Source organism: Mchenga conophoros, linkage group LG9, assembly GCF_057382185.1.
Source record: "Mchenga conophoros isolate Kocher_MC1m ecotype Shallow Benthic linkage group LG9, M_conophoros_male_GT1.1, whole genome shotgun sequence".
Classification (NCBI taxonomy): domain Eukaryota; kingdom Metazoa; phylum Chordata; class Actinopteri; order Cichliformes; family Cichlidae; genus Mchenga; species Mchenga conophoros.
The window spans coordinates 14,751,071-14,768,704 of NC_140534.1; the positions used below are offsets into that span (position 1 = coordinate 14,751,071).

Genomic DNA, 17,634 nt, shown 5'->3' on the forward strand with positions numbered 1-17,634 from the left:
TAATGCCCATTATTGTAATGCTTTGTTAAGATGAGCAAAACTTTATTTTACTTTGGGTTAGCTGGGATAAGTGATGGATGGAGGGAATTCTACTTCAGTCACAGAAATCCTAAACAGGAAGGAGGAGCAGAGTTACAGTGGATCACTATCCAGCAGGGAAACAAGATTTATTTCAATTTCTTGGCCATGAGTGAGATTTACTAAGTGGGCAAATTAGAGAGATGATACCGTTCCAGAGTGATCTATTAATAGTGCACCAATTTACATTCAGAGATGCATGCAGCCAGTTCATTTCAGTATTAAACGGCTTTCTACCAACAGCAGCACAAAAACAGCAGATTTGATCATGGAGACACTGAATCTGCTAAACTAATTAAAACATTGTAAGTTCAGGGCCCTATTTCAGGAAGCCGGTTTAGAGCAAACTCTGAGTAAGTATACCCTGAGTTAACAAAAACTCTGGGTTTTCGGTTTCACAAAGCGAGTTTAGATTAATCCTGAGTGAGTTACTATGACGACACACTTCGTGAAGCTAACCTGCCCCCTAGCAGGTTTACTTCAACTAACCCTGACCTTCTCCGCCTCTTTGTCGGAAACCTGACTGTAGGAAGTGTCAGACATGGCGTGCTCCTTCCTTGAAGAGCCAGTAGATGTTGAAGCCCAAATTCTCCGCAGAGCTCTCCGCTGGGAGAGAGTGATTAGAGCGCGTTTGGACATTTTATCATTTCCTGATGATTTTCTGTGTGAACGTTACCGTTTTTCAGCACAATCTATAATTTATTTGAATAACATCCTCAGGCCTAATATTGCTCATGTGACACATCGCGGACATCCTCTCAGTTCTGTAATATTATTTGTATTGCACTTTGGTTTTTTGCAAACGGGAGCTTTCTGTATAATATTGGTGATGCTGAGCACGTTTCCAAGGCTACCGTCTGTCGCGCAGTCAGGAATGTTACAGTTGCACTGAAACGTCTCCTGCACTCGTTTGTGGTGTTCCCCGGTCATAGACCCACAAGATTTATCAAAGAGGGATTCCACAAAATTGCAGGTATCAGGATGAACAAAACTTAATTCATGATGTGGTGATATTTGAACTACTACTTAAATTTTACATTTATTTTCACGGTTCCCAGGCGTGATTGGCTGTACAGATGGCACTCACATTCCAATCATTGCTCCTTCAGTAAATGAAGGGGACTATGTGAACAGGAAGTCTTTCCACAGCATTAATGTACAGGTACATAGTTCCCTGTAGCATTTCAAACTAACAAATTATTTCATTATAGTAATGGATGCTAATTTGTGTTCTCTGCACTGTGAAGATCATATGTGATGCTGCCAACATTATCACAAATGTGGAAGCCAAGTGGCCAGGCTCTGTGAGTGGTGGTGGTGGAGGACCCCCACCTGTTTTTCGGGCCTCCGCTTTTTTTCTAGTGGCCATAACGGGTCACATTTGAGCATACAGAGTAAGCAAATATGTACTTGTAATGTGCTCAGATAATTTCAATAAGTGCTTACAGAAAGAAAATTAATGTAGCCTCTAACTGCAATTGATTTACATCGGACAAACAGACCAAGCACTATGGTCACCTGTTCGGACTATATTTTTATATTTCATTTTTACTTGCTGCCAGGAACGTTTGGGGCCTGTTGGGTTGCACCTGCGCTCACATCACGTCACAAAATAAAATGTATAAAATAAAAAATGACATATAATAAAATAACGTGTTAAATGGGTGGAAATCCCTAGATCAATGTTTAAATTAACACTCACGCATTGACTCTGTCGGCTATGTTTTGCCATGCATGCTCCCTTTCTTTTGCAGCTGAGGCTGTGTTACTTTTTTTCTGCAAAATTTGCATGTTATCGGCATATGCTGCCATCAGAATTTCGGCCTCAAGCGCTGTAAAATACATTGACCGCGCCTTCTTTCCCTCCGTCTCCATGGTGACTCGCTTAATCTGTGCTCCAATAATCAGGGCTTTATGTATCCTCGTGCGCGCGCTTAACTTGGGGTTAAAGGAACTCCGCGTTGATTGAACTACTTGTTATCAGCCTTTCTGAAACCGAATATTCCGAGTTGGACAGTTCGGGGTTACTCAACCCTGAGTATCGTTTTTCACTCTGAGTTTTCTAAACCGGCTTCCTGAAATAGGGCCCAGGTCTTCAGTTTACATTTCTTTGTGAAAACAGCACAGCAAAGGAGACTCAGTGAAGTTTTGATATAAGGGATAAATCTTCTGACCAAACCTGCTGGGACTGTGTGAGGTCCTGAGGCTAAGAGTAAGGATTTATCCACAGGAGAGCTGCGTTCTTACAAACCATCCCACTGTGTAAACCTGACATCTGTGGAACAGCTGAGCTGTATGATGTGTACAAGGACACAAAACATTATTTACCATCAGATCCCGAGCCCTCCATGTGTTAATCAAGACACTGCTGCTGTGCTACATCCATAAATAATGAATAAATTAGGAGCTGAAGCTAAAAGGACAGTTTATTTGTACCATCTTCATGTCAACACATTCAAGAACATCACAGATGAAAGAAACATTAAAAACTTCCACACTACATAAAGGAAGAAACTATTTTTCTTGCTTTATGTAGAAAAACAGAAACATCAAACACCTCCAAGACTCTTTGAAAGAACTAAAAACCTTTATTCTCATGGTCCAATCATGAGTGAACTCCCCGATGAAGCCTTGTGTGCTAAAACATGTCAGAGTTTTAAAGGTTAAACATGAGTTTCCAAAACGTTTTGCTGGAGAACAATGAACTATTTGACCGAGTTTCAATTATTTACAGACGAGCAAAACCAGGACAGAGAAAAAAGGACAAAACTGACTCAGTAAAACGACAGAAAATAAGATCCCATGTAAATCTGTATTATGTAGAAGTTCAGCCCAGCAACCAGTTCAGTTCAACACAAGTTTAAATGATTCTATCTGAACTCTGTGGAGCCTGATCTCAAGCTTTTTGAGTCTGACACTGAAACCAGAGGATCTTTCTGTCTCTTCAGGTTCACTGTGATCCAGTGATGAGAGTGATTTCAGCCCTGAGTGATCACGCTGATGTTTGCACAGAGCAGACAATGAGGTGAATGTTTGGGCACATTGGTAACAGTGAAACAGTTTATTAGTAACGTGGGATCGTTTGTGTTCGGAGTATGAACTGAGATTCCTGAAGCTCTTGTCACACTGGTCACAGCTGTAGTTTCCTTCCATGTGTGTACGTTCATGCTTGTTACGACTATTTGAATGTGAGAAGCTTTTGTCACAGTGTCTGCACTTGTATGGTTTCTCTCCTGTGTGGACTCGTTTGTGTGATTTAAGCTCACATGCAGTGGTGAAGGATGACCCACACTGATCACAGAGGTGCTTTTTAACCCCACTGTGAATCAGTTCATGTTGTTTTAAGTGATGCGATGTGGGGAAGCCTCTCCCACATTCTTTGCAGTATTTCAGTTTGTCTCCAGTGTGTCTACGTTGATGTCTTTTTAGGGTCTTTTGCTGACTGAAAGTTTTTCCACAAAGGTCACAACGAAAGTCTTTCCCACCACCACGGTGATGACAGGGTTGAGAACTGGATCCATCTGTGTCGCTCTGCTTCTAAACAAAGACACAAAGACAGTGTAAGTCAGTCCTTCAACATTTTTATCCTGAACGTCGTCTGAAATAAAGAGCATCTCTGCAGACGTCCAATTACATTTGACTGTTTCAGTTAACACACTCAGTTTACTGGGCTGCAATAACTACAATACTACCACCATAATACTACAGTAATACTAAAATCATAACTGACATGAAAATCTGAATAATCACTCAGAGCTGCTTTTCCATGCAGTAGAATTGCTAACATGCTAACACAGTTTAATGAGCAGAGTTGTTCCAAACAGTCAGGCTAAAATGACAAGATAACAATATAAATACATACCTCACAGCAACTGCGCTTGTTGAGTCTCTTTCTGGTGTGGATCTGTTGGTGTTCTCTCAGGTGACGTGGAGCTTTAAAAGTCTTCTCACACAGGTCACATTTATAAGGTCTCTCCTCAGTGTGGGTAAACATGTGTTGTTTTAACTGTGTGTCTGTTATAAATTCTTTGCCACACTGTTCACAGCAGTACACAACATGTCTCGTGTGAATGCGTAGGTGTATATTTCGGTGCCCTCTCTGGCTGAAAGTTTTTCCACAGATGTCACAGCTGTATGCCTTAATTCCAGAGTGGGTAACTAGATGCCTCTGTAAGTTGCTACTGTGAGTAAAAGCTCTGCCACACTGATCACAGATGTACGCTTTAACTCCACTGTGGATGAGTTGGTGTTGTTTTAGGGAATCCTTCCAGGAAAAAGACTTTCCACACAAGTCACAGCTGAACGGTCTCTCTCCAGTGTGGATGACCTGATGATGTTTTAGGTCATCCTTCCCAGTAAAATCCTTCCCACACTCGTCACAGCTGTATGCCTTAATTCCAGAGTGGGTAAGTAGATGCCTCTGTAAGCTGCTACTGCGAGTAAAAGCTCTGCCACACTGATCACAGCTGTATGCTTTAACTCCACTGTGGATGACCAGATGACGTTTTAGTTCATTCTTCCTAGCAAAATCCTTCCCACACTCGTCACAGGTGTATGTTTTCTCTCTCTTTCTTCTGTGAGGTTTGTTGGCCTCCTGAGAGCGCTGACTTCTCGCTCCATGTTGGTCCTGCAGTGACAGAGATACAATACAAATACAATCACATAAAATATTATACAATTAAGTGGATTCAAAATATCCACATAATTGCAGGTTTTTAAACATATTACACACAAAGTCAACTACAACCCCTGAAATTGCCTTATTACTCGATGCTGAGAAGGCATTTGACCGGGTGGAGTGGGATTATCTGTTTTGTACTCTACATAAATTTGGATTTGGCCCTAATTTCATTTCATGGATTCAGTTACTTTACTCCTCACCTATGGCACGTGTTAGAACAAATTCGTTATTCTCTTCTTATTTCCCACTTCTCCGTGGTACAAGACAAGGTTGTCCCTTATCCCCTCTTCTTTTTGCATTATCAATTGAACCACTGGCGATTAAACTGCGAGCTGACAGTTGCATTAAGGGCATCTTCAGAGGTGACCAGGAGCACAAAATATCCTTATATGCTGACGACCTACTGCTGTATATGTCAGAGTCTTTATGCTCTCTTCCCCGTGCTCTTGCCATTTTTGAATGTTTTGGTAATATTTCAGGTTACAAGTTGAACCTGCATAAAAGTGAACTTCTCTTTGTCAACTCTATAGCCAGGAAGATTTCGTTTTCAGATTTTCAATTTAACGTTAAATCAAGGTATGTGACCTATCTGGGGGTTAAGGTTACCCACTCATACAAAGGTCTATATGAAAGAAACTTTGTCCCGCTGCTTAAGAATACTGAGACAGATCTTCAGAGATGGAACAATTTACCACTGTCATTAATTGGTCGCATCAATTCTATCAAAATGAACATACTACCCAAGTTCCTTTATTTATTTCAATGTATCCCATGCTACTTACCCAATAAGTATTTTATAACACTGAATAAGCATATCTCTGCATTTATTTGGAATGGCAAAAGTCCACGAATTCGTAAAGATTTCATGCAGAGGACTAGGCCAATGGGTGCTGCACACATTACTGAAGCACTTGGAACACAGGAACACCTATGCACGGCTCCTCTTTGTAGACTACAGCTCGGCTTTTAATACCATCCGGCCATACAAACTCCGTCCCAAACTCCACCAACTAGGACTTAACTCCTCTCTGTGCAACTGGATTGTGGACTTCCTCACTAACCGTAGACAGAGTGTCAGAGTGGGTAAGAACACCTCTTCCACCCTTGTGGTCAACACCGGTGCCCCTCAGGGGTGTGTTCTGAGCCCTCTGCTATACACTCTCTTCACCCATGACTGTATTTCCTCCTGCGCGTCCAATCTCATTGTTAAGTTTGCAGATGACACTACAGTGCTCGGACTTATATCCAACAATGATGAGACAAACTATAGGACAGAGGTGCAACAACTAGAGTCATGGTGCCACGACAATAACTTGGTCTTAAACACCAAAAAGACCAAGGAGATCATTGTAGATTTCCGGAAGAGGGGCCATAACAACCATCTGCCTCTCTTCATTGGCAGTGAGGCGGTGGAGAGGGTGAGCAGTTTTAAATTCTTGGGGGTAACTGTGACCGAGGACCTGTCCTGGGGCAACCATATCACCTCAGTTGTACGGAAGGCCCAACAGCGCCTCTACTACCTGAGGAGACTGCGGAGCGCACACATTCCCAGATCTCTGATGTTGAACTTCTACAACTGTGCCATCAGCAGCGTTCTGACGTATGGATTTCTAGTGTGGTTCCCCAGCTGCACCAAGGCCGATCAGCAAGCACTCCAGCGGGTGGTGAAAGAAGCTGGCAGAATTATTGGAACAAGTCTGCCAGAGATCAGTAATATCTTCCCCACTCGCTGTCTGAGGAGGGTGCACAGTATCCTGCGGGACCAACATCACCCTGCGCGCCACCTTTTCCATCTGCTGCCGTCAGGGAGAAGGTACAGGTCTATACAGGCCAGAACATCCAGACTGGCCAACAGCCTGTATCCACAGGCTGTGAGGCTCCTGAACTCTCTGCCCCCCTCTCACGGACAATAACCATATCCAACTTCTTAATAGCAATGAACTGGTCTGCATTGGTGCATCATATCTTTATTCTCTTCCCCCTCCTGCCCCCCCCCCCCTCTTTCTTAAATAGATAACTATCATATCTGATATCATATCTCACAGTACAATAATATTGAATGGGTTGCATTGTTGTATTTTGTCATGTTTCTCAGGTCTTTGTCTGAATTTCTACGAACATTATTGCTAAGGATTGTCTTATTGCATTGGAGTCACACTGGGTTAAATATGTACACTTGGGTTTTAAGGGGTATTTATTATTTTCTTCTTTTTTTTGGGTTGTATGGAAGCCCCAAACGCAATTTCATTGTTCTTGACAATGACAATAAATAAATAAATAAATAAAATAAATAAAGATTAGCCTTGCCAAACTTTCAGTCTTATAATTGGGCAGCAAATATTCGTAATATGCTGTACTGGATGAGTAATGTTACTACAGAGACTCCAGCTTGGCTCCAAATTGAGTCATCCAGTTGTGGCAAAATTTGCCTATCAGCTTTGTTGAGTTCAGCTCTCCCATTAGAACTCTACACCTATAAATGTAACCCTTTGTTGTATGACTCGCTCAGAATCTGGGTGCAATGTAGGAAAAGGTTGGGGTTACACTTAATGTCAATTAAAGCACCTATCTGCTCTAATCATATGTTCCCACCCTCCATGATGGATTCTGCCTTTAAAATATGGGAAAGTAATGGCCTTAGAAATATCAAAGACCTTTTTGTAGATGGGATTTTTGCCTCATTCACGCAGCTCCTGAAGCAGTTTAATGTTCCTCGGCAACATTTTTTTCGTTATCTACAAATTCGTCACTTTGTAAAGAGTCGATTTCCTTCATTTCCGGAACTACCTGAGGAAACTTCTTTGGATAAAATTATCAATATAAACGTTCATAAGAGAGGGGCGATTAAAGAAATCTATGCTATATTATCAGATCTTCAATCTCCTTCTCTCTTCATCCTTAAAGCACAGTGGGAGAAAGACCTTGGGATGACTATAACAGATGAACTCTGGCAATCTTTTCTCCGGAGGGTACACTCTTCTTCGATATGTGCCAGGCATGGGCTCCTGCAATTCAAGGTCCTACACCGATTACATATCTCCAAGGAAAAGTTAGCAAAGTTCTATCCAGGAGCTGACCCAAAGTGTAACAGATGTAAAGCAGAAACAGGTTCGCTCCTTCATACCTTTTGGACATGCCCCAATCTTCATAACTATTGGGTGTCTATATTTAACACTCTGTCAGAGATGTATAACGTTAAATATGATCCTTCTGCTCTAACAGCTATCTTTGGGGTGATACCTCAAGACATCACTTTGCCAAAACACTATTCGAATTCTATTGCCTTTGCTTCACTTATCGCAAGGCGCCTTATACTTTTAAAATGGAAGCAGGAAGCTCCTCCCACACATGAACAGTGGCTTGCAGAGCTCATGAGGTTTTTACATTTAGAAAAGATGAGATATACACTGGCAGGTTCAACCACCAAATTTCTTAAGGCATGGCAGCCATTCCTGATGTACATGGAAACATTTAAAATGACCACCCTATCATGACCGGATGCCATATCTCTATACCACTATCATAGTTAACTGTACACTGAATGTCCCTTATACATTTTATTTTTATATTTGTTTGTTGTTGTTTGTTTGTTTTTTGTTGTTTTGTAGGGGGTTCTTTGGTTTGTTTGTTTGTTTGTTTTCCTTCTCTATTTCTGTTATCTTTTGGGGTATTGTAAATACTGAACAGCAAACTACTGTATGTTCAATGTTTTGTTGTTAATATTCTGCTGTGACTGAAAATAAAATTTATTAAAAAAAATAAAAAATATCCACATAATTTGGCTCTTACATCCACAGTGAGGTTTCACAATTGTTAAAATATAAGCAATCAATAATAATAATAATAATAATATCAATAACATTGAGACACATTGCACAAATTTCAAAAACAAATCATCTCTTACAATATTTACAACAACTAAAAGTTCTGTAAATCGGCTTTTACGTGTTCATTGAAGTTTTGAATAGTTGGTAATAATTCTCTAATTTTATAAGGCAATTTATTCCACTTAAAAGTTGCTCTAAATGTAACAGTTTTACAAAAAGTTACTTTTAACTCGAGCATTTACTAAATTGCAGTTTGTTGAAAACTGTGTAATATGATTATGTATTTCATCTGGATACTGCAGCTGAGCAGAAATAAATGTGTGTTTAACAGAATTGCGTTCTTTATAAATACAAGTAAGCCATAGAATATTTTAGCCTGTACAGGAAGCCAAGAAAGTTGATTATGCATTTTATCGATATTAGTATAGCATGAACATCTTAATACTAATTTGGACGCCTTATTCTGGACTAACTGAAGTCTGTTAAGATCTGTCTTATTAGCTGCTGACCAAATGATTGAACAATACTCCAGATGAGACATTACTAGTGCATTAATGACATCTTTCATAACTGAAGAAGTGATACACAAAGAGCATTTCATAGCCATAGCTATGCCTTGTCCCATTTTCTTAATAATAGAGTCGATGTGCTGAGACCATGAAAGGTGGTGATTTATGGTAACTACTTATGAGCGCCTGCAATCGTTCTGGTGCTGTGACATGAAAACAAACGCTGACCCGAGACTCTGGCACACAGTTTTGCCTCTTTTGATCATTTTAATGTGCGATTAGTGTACGATCAGGGTGCCTTTCATGTAGGGCTGGGCTATATCATACCGTTCACAGCAATACCGGTATAAATCAAATCAAATCAAAATCAAATCACTTTTATTGTCACATCACATGTACATTGGTACATTGGTGTGACAATAAAAGTGATTTGATTTTGATTTGATATAATGTTGGGCAACGATGAGAAAATGAAATATTACAATAGAATATGGGTAAAACGCGCATGCGCAGTGCCTTTGTTTTCACACACACATGGAGGAAAAAGCATGGCGGTGACGGAGAATGAGAAGGGTGAAAGCGGATCGTTGAATGAAACAGATGAACCAGAATTGGTTTGTAAAAATGCTTCAACTTCAGTGGTGTGGAACTGGTTTAGCTTTCGTACATCAGATACACAACAAAGCACTATTTGTGGTAGAGCATGCTAGCAGGCCGTCGTTATTACCGTGTTTTTTGGAAAATACGGCACACTTAAAATCAATCCTTTGATTTTTCTGAAAATCGACGGTGCCCCTTATAATCCTGTGTGTCTTATGTAGGAATTGTTGTTTACCAAACTGTTGTTGGAAGAAGTTGCTGTTGGAGGCTGTTTTGGTACCATTCTTTATTCATGGCTGTGTTTTTGGGCAAAATTGTGAGTGAGCCCACTCCCTTGGATGAGAAGCAACCCCACACATGAATGGTCTCAGGATGCTTTGCTGTTGGCCTGACACAGGACTGATGGTAGCGCTCACCTTTTCTTCTCCAGACAAGACTTTTTCCAGATGCCCCAAACAATTGAAAAGAGGCTTCAGTGGAGAATATGACTTTGCCCCAGTCCTCAGCAGTCCATTCACCATACTTTCTGTGGGAGATCAATCTGCCCCTGATGTTTTTTTGGGGAGAGAAGGGGCTTCTTGCTGCCCCTCTTGACACCAGGCCGTCTTCCAAGAGTCTTCGCCTCACTGTGCGTGCAGATGCGCTCACACCTGCCTGCTGCCATTCCTGAGCACGCTCTGCACTCCGATCCTGCAGCTGAGCCCTCTTTAGGAGACGATCCTGGTGGTTGCTGGACTTTCTTGGATGTGCTGAAGCCTTCTTATCAAGAATTGAACCTCTTTCCTTGAAGTTCTTGATGATCCAATAAATTGTTGATTTAGATGCAATCTTAGTAGCCACAATATTCTTGCCTGTGAAGCCATTTTTATGCAACGCAATGATAGCTGCACGCGTTTCTTTACAGGTCACCATGGTTTACAATGGAAGAACAATGATTTCAAGCACCACCCTCCTTTTAACATGTCAGGTCTGCCATTCTAACCCAATCAGCCTGACATAGGCTGTATCCCAATTCAGGGTCTGCAGCCTTAAAGGCCGCATTATAAGGCCGATTACGTCACGGTAACGGCGAGGCTGTCCCAATTCAAAGGCTGCTCAAAATGATTTTTTTCATATCACAATATGTTTTTTTCATTTCAGGCGATAACGATATCTATCACGATATAAGCCAAATAACTATATTTGTAAGATTTAAATGTGCCGTTGCTCACAAGTAAAATGTGAAATAATCAGCAGCTTGTTTTTATTTTATATATTTATTTCCCATAATAAGTTCAACAGGGTAGATGTACTTAAGGAACATGAGACTTTTTCAGATAAATAAAGGCAAATATTGCAAACTACACAAAAGGCAGCCGCTAAAGAGTTTAAGTTTCAAAATAGAACAAACAAAACAGGCTACTAAATTGTCAATTCCACTTAGAAACAAAATATTAATTCTTAAAATAAATCTTAGTTTGTTTTACAGAAGAACAGACAAAACTGACTAACTTTTGTCAATATCAAATAAACTGAGAACTAAAAGGAAATTCTCAATCTCTCCTTGTTGTATAGCTTAGCTTTTCAAACAGTTTTAACAGTTACTTTAGTCTGACAAAAGCCGAATGACAAATTAGCGCTTCCAGTCAGAGACTGAGCATGCACTGGTTTATTGTATTTCCAGACTTGCTTTCAGTACAATTTACAGTGAACGCTACTCTGTTTTTGTCAGACTTGAAATAGCCGAAATACCTTCACACTACGGAACTTCTATGGCTTTTCCGTTCGACAATCTCTCCGGCATTGGAACCATCATCTGTTTTCTCTTCAGTCACGCTCTCGGTTGTTTTTTCTCTAGTCTGCACACTCATTTCCTCCATTACCCGGGCGGTACGGTGGCTGGCTGCTTCCCAAACAAATACACATGTGCGGCTTGGCACTTGTGCTGTACGTAACAAGTCACGTGACGTGACGCTGCGGCTGTGATTGGTTCGGCTCTGCACTACTTAATTTGGATTGGCTGTTCTTTTTTTTCTTCTTTTTTCCTTTTTTTAAGAGGACAAGAGCAGTGAGGTCTATCGCAATAGTTTAATTTTTCTATCGAGAAAAAGTTATATCGCAGTACATATCGTTATCGTTTTATCGCCCAGCTCTAGTTTAAAATAACTAACTGTCTGTCCTGAATCAGTCTTATTAGGTAATGTTCAAATAATTGTATCATTCCAGTGTTTTCAGTGTGGGAGAAAGTACTCAGGGCCTTCAAGTTACACACTATGAAAGGCAGAAACAAGTTTAATATTCAGAAACCTAAAGTCTGTATCAGCAGCAGAATGCAGCTAAAAATAAATGTTTGTTTCAGTTCTATGAAGCTTTGAGTATTTTGGATTAGTAGCACTGCTGTGTTTGTTGCATCATATTGCTGTAATTGTTTATATGCTTTATATATTCTGTGGTAAGTTGATCTATAGTGTTACATCATATTCTATAAGGATGTTATGTGTTTGTATACTTTCTGCCCAGTTTGACCCATTTAGCAGAAGTCAGCCTGTTTAACCCTTTAAGACCTACCATAGAACCAAGTCCGCCAGAGCTTATATTATATTTTTACATGCTGTGGAGCCATTTTTGGGAGCATTTCAAGTTGCTATACATCAATACAACCATTATAGCCCAGATTTTAATAATATGTATTCATTAAGTGCATAGTAACTACATAAATTGCAAAAAAGTGCAATAAACTACAAAAAAATTGAAAATCGTTTTTGATTTTTTAACATATATTTGTAGTTAGAGAAATTTAAGAGGCTTATCCCTCAAAACTGTAAATACAAAAAAGTTGCACAAAATAGTTTCCCACCACAGGAAATTTATTTTGAGTGTCTTCATAGTTTTATTTTTGAAATACACCAATTTTTATACACTGCAGGAAAAACGAAAATAAATATTATACTGCAAATTTGCAAAAAAGCAGCATATGCATCAAAATAAACTATTTCCAGCAGTGCAATATGAGTCCTAAGCATCCCAGAAACGACACAGAAAGTCATAAAGTCAAAGATAACTTTTAAAAAGAGCAGTATAGGCCCTGAGGCCCTGATCGCAAAAAAGACTACATTTCCGCGAAAATGACGTCACTTCCGGTTTCGGGCAGGTAATGGCGGAAATGCAAAAGTTCGCGCTGACGTCTATTCCAACGTAGGAAGTGTTATGAACAGCTGATCGGATCGGCAAAGCATGTTTCTGGAATATTATGTTTTTGTTCCTGCAAGCGCTTTTTATGCAGTTTTTGCAAAGCTTTATGTGGAAGGAAACCGTGACCGAGGACAAGCTGATGGCATAAGATGTAAGTACAACTCCTCCGGTTTCATATGCAAAAAAAATTTTTGCGCTAGCTTACGTGGTTGCAGTGCTACTGGGATTTAAAAATAGTTACGCATAACAGAGCGTTCCCGCTCCGATCGGCTCTAAAGGGTTATGGCTCTGATATCTATTCTGTATGACTTAAAGCAGTTATGACATGGTCTGATTTTCTCACCCAATAAAGGAATATTTAATATATCAGTCTACTCTTCATTCTATCAGACACAGTTATCACAGCTCGTACATTTGCTTTTTACACAGATATGTAAGCATTGAGCCAAATTTAGTAATGCCAACAAATTAAAGGAACAATATTTGTCTCTTATATATGATACATCTATATATACACTGTCAAAGATACTTGTCTTTGAGTGAAGTGATTAACATAATAACTATATTATTGGCCATATTATAGTTACGTTACCAAAGTGAGATGACTTTAGTCTCATGAACAACATTAGCTAATTGTTATTTACCAGCTAAACTTAAAATGACTGTTCAGTACAGAAATGAAGCCCAACAATCATGTCCAAGAACACCACTTTCCCATCATCTAGATGTTTATACCATATGTCATCTGTAACATGATTTAGAGCTGAGCTGGTAAAATGACCAGCTTGGTTCAGTGAAGAAAAATGTCTGATTGTAACCTGAGGGTTTTTTTTACATTAAGGAAAAGGCACCAAACATCAAACCTATTTAAGCCTAAACAGTAACACATGAAAGTAGAGCAGGGCGATATGACCAAAAATATTTATCACGATATACATTTGAAAATTTGTGATAACAATATAACTGACGATGTAATTGACGCGAGACAAAATACTTTACAACTCCACAACTTTATTAGTGCAAAACACCCATCAATATATTTTCACTTAAACAAGCAGCTGTTTTTTTTATGTGCATTAAAGTTATATAAAAATTTAACAGTGCAAATGCAAATTGCTTGCTGACAGTTTAACCAAAAGGATTTTCCAGAGGAAATTGGCTGACATTTGCTCCAAGGCATTTGTATTTTCACTGTTAAATTTTTATATAACTTTAATGCACATAAAAAAACAGCTGCTTGTTTAAGTGAAAATACATTGATGGGGTTTTTTTGCACTGATAAAGTCGTGGAGTTGTAAAGTATTTTGTCTAGTGTCAATTTTATCGTCAGCTATATTGTTATCGCAAATTTTCAAATGTATATCGTGATAAATATTTTTGGTCATATCGCCCTGCTCTGTCTGTCACCTTCTGTGTTGAGCTCATTGTTTTCTCTGTAGTGGCTGAGCTGAGTCCAAGTAGCTGAAAATGTTCCTCTGCTGCTCCGTCAGACTCTTCTCCTCCTGCTGATCAGCTGGGACACAAAACAGATCTTTGTTAGGCTCCACACTGCACTGAAGAGTCAAAGTGTCTCATATGTTCATCTGACAACAAAAACAACAAATTTTTGCTTCCCGAGGTGGGCAAACAGACACAAAAGGTTTGAGCACCGATACCAAATTTAGCAGTATGCAGACCAGTAGCAGGAGAGACTGAGGCCTGTTATTAGAATCAAATGCCCAGTGGGCCGACACACCGATTTGCAGCGTTAAGACAAAGACAGCTGTGTTTTATCCTGGAATACATTTATTTTACATTTTCTTGAAATGTTTTTCATTATAGCACTTTTACCTCCAACTAGGGGTGAAACGATACACAAAATTCACAGTTCAGTTCTGTTCGATACTTTGGTGTCACGGTTCGATATTTTTTCGATACAAAAAAAAAAATGTTCATGCCTTTTTAATTAGTCATTTATTAACATTATAAATATATATTTTAACTCAAAAGTACAGTTTTTAAATTTAATGTTGATGAAACAACAAAAATAAATAAATAAATCTGATTGAAGAATCACTCATCTTTGGAAAAGAGAGTTTATTACAGAGAAATGGCTCTTTCCAAAATAAAAGCTATTCTATACGCTTCTTCTGGGCTATACTCTCAGCAGCATATTAAACATATCAGGTCCCCATAAGGAGAATCATGTGCTAACGGCTGCCTAAATGACTCTGGTAACGTTTGTGGCATGTGTGCTTGTTGTTTTTGTCTGCTTCCACTTGTCTTTGCACTAGGATGATGTCGGCATAAATGTGTAGTCATATTCATTGTGTTCCCACTAGTGCTGTCAGCGTTAAACTCGTTAAAATGACGTTAACGCCATAACGCTGCAAATCTCCCTTAACGAGTTACCATGGATCGTGTGCGTGGGGCTGGACGGCATCAACATGTTAACGAGCTAACTGCGATAACGCACTAGTTCCCACCAATTGAGCATTGCGTGGCACATCGGACATACTGTTTTACTTCTGTCCATGACGCGCTTACCTTCAGGGTCATGCTTCACATGAACATCACGATAGTTTCAAACGCCAGATCTGAATGAAGGTGGGGGAGGTTCAATTTCGGGTAGCGTTGAGGCAGTTGCCATATTGCAACGAGCTTGGCTTCTGTCTTGCTAGCTTGCGCTGCGCTCAGTGGATCTGCACTCGACAGTGCAGCCTAGGCGGGGTAGTCGAACACAGATCTACTGAGCGCTCAACACAGACAGCATCGTTGGAAGAAAAGTTGATAAAACAAATAAAAGATTTTGTATTGTTCGATACATATGCATACCGAACCGAAAGCACTTTATCGAACGTATTTGTTTGTTTTGTTTTTTTAAAAACACACACTCCCTTCACCTCTTCTACATTCTTATGTTTCTCCCAGAGCAGATCTGAGGGGCAGCCCCTCAGTCATACACATATACTTTTAATCTCACCCTTAAGGGGTGGTCCCCAGGAGTTTCACAGCATGGTTTAGAACAGTGGTTCTCAAACTGTGGTACACATACCACTAGTAGTACTTAGTCTCTCTCTGGTGGTACACGGAAAATCTCAATTTTTTTTTTAAAGACTAAACAATATGTAATTGTGGAGGTATGCAAAGATGACACAAGCGTTCCCGGGGCTCTTCTGGGAGAGAGGGTGGACCAGAAAACGTCTCCCCGAGCATGAGTCCTCTATAAAGAGCAGCTTATTGCCAGTGGTTGCGGCCACTCCTGCAAGTGAGTAGTAACCCTTTGCAGCCAGCAACAGTGAATTGGTGAAGCCAGCTGTCGGAGGAAGACTTGAGTGAAGAGGAATCCGCCTTCATCTGTCTCTAGCAAGGACAGTGTGCTCTACATGAGCTCAAGAGCAATACCGTCACCCAGACCCGAGAGAGAGGGGTTTCTCGGTCCGAGGGAGTAGCGCCGTAGACGTGGACAAAATTGTTGGTACCCTTCAGTCAATGAAAGAAGAACTGACCAGGGTGTCACTGCAGTTTGTCACACTGCGCACGCGCAAACACAAATGTCAGCGAAAAAGACGGCACAGCACATGTGTGTGATCTGGACACAAGCGATGGGAGCACAACTTGTAGAACTTTGGAAAGCTCATTCGAGCCTTTTCGATGTGGCCTCACAAAATTATCACGACCACAACAACCGTGAAAATAGTTGGATCTACACTGCTGCTCAATCACAGCTGCCTGATCAATGTTTTTCATTAGCAATTTAGCAAAGTTGATGGTGGTGGTGTGTCTGTGTGAGTGAAAGACAGAGAGGGAGAGCGAGCGACAGAATTTCCGTTATAACCTTCATTTTATGGACGCACAGTGTGAGCACTCAGGTCGCATCAGAGCATCGGGCCGTATAGTGTGAGACCCTGCACCGTGACCTATGAACTTCTAACCCCTGCGAGTCAACGTACAGTTTGAGTAGGAGCTGAATCGCGCGACTGAAAAAAATCGCAGTGTCTGCCCAGCATTAGCCCACGTATACTACGCGATGCACGACGCACGATGAAGGCCAAAATCGGGCCGATCGCCAAAACGGTCGCACGACTCAAAAATCGGCTCAAAATGGGCCAAAAATCGCACAGTGTAAGCCCAGCATAAGCCCAGCATTACACACACCCAGCTGTGGTTTCCTGTTTTGCTACACTCTGGAGAGCCTCGCCTTTAACGGTCTTCTCTCACAGAGAGCAACAGAAAGCGTCCTTCAGAAAACTTCGATAAACTCAAGATTGACTGAACAGTTCAAAGTTACCTTGACACTTACCTTTAGATGTGAGAGGTAGTGATGTGTCGAAGCTTCGAAGCGTGTCGAGTAATCTCGGGGGAATTTTTGTGAAGCGCGTATCGAGGCTCGCTTTGATTACGTATGCAGTGACGTTCGAGGCCTCGTGGGCAGTCCGTACCACGTGACTGATTCAGGAACTGGCTCTCCGGTTCGCGCCAGATTCGAAATAAAATGGGCAGCAAAACACAGCTGATTCCCTCATCACGCTGTGTTGTGGAATTGGATTACCTACGTGCTACACAGTCACTTGAGCATTTCTTCTTCGATGGAACCAGCAAGGAAGAGATTTTTTTTTCTCTTCTAATAAAGTATGCACACAGTAATAAATATCACAACTGATAAGTACCATAATATAAATAAACAACACTACAGATCCTATAATGTCTTTTAGTTTATTAAAAAGTGGAGCGCCACACAGTTTGTGTCATTATCCAGATGTACATAAGCATGATTACACAGTTACTA

General features: G+C 40.4%; 1 protein-coding gene across 2 annotated transcripts; it reads right to left on the reverse strand.

Moving 5' to 3' along the window:
- Positions 1-2,486: 2,486 nt before the first annotated feature.
- Positions 2,487-17,243, reverse strand: LOC146567042 (uncharacterized). Of its 2 annotated transcripts, none has more exons than XM_085286583.1 (4): positions 17,149-17,243; positions 14,274-14,379; positions 3,941-4,705; positions 2,487-3,612 (listed from the first exon to the last, which is right to left on the reverse strand). In XM_085286583.1, exons 2-4 carry the CDS (start codon positions 14,289-14,291, stop codon positions 2,923-2,925), a joined length of 1,473 nt encoding a protein of 490 aa, XP_085142709.1. In that variant the 5' UTR covers positions 14,292-14,379; positions 17,149-17,243; the 3' UTR covers positions 2,487-2,922. The 2 variants fall into 2 exon arrangements, with proteins under 2 accessions (XP_085142709.1, XP_085142708.1); XM_085286582.1 differs by having other exon boundaries at positions 2,487-3,615.
- Between the last annotated feature and the right edge of the window lie 391 nt (positions 17,244-17,634).

Excerpts from the sequence above, each read along its gene's own strand:
- LOC146567042 (XM_085286582.1), bottom strand. Across the intron at positions 3,616-3,940 it reads ACAAGCGCAGTTGCTGTGAG|AAGCAGAGCGACACAGATGG; the intron begins GTATGTATTTAT and ends GTCTTTGTTTAG.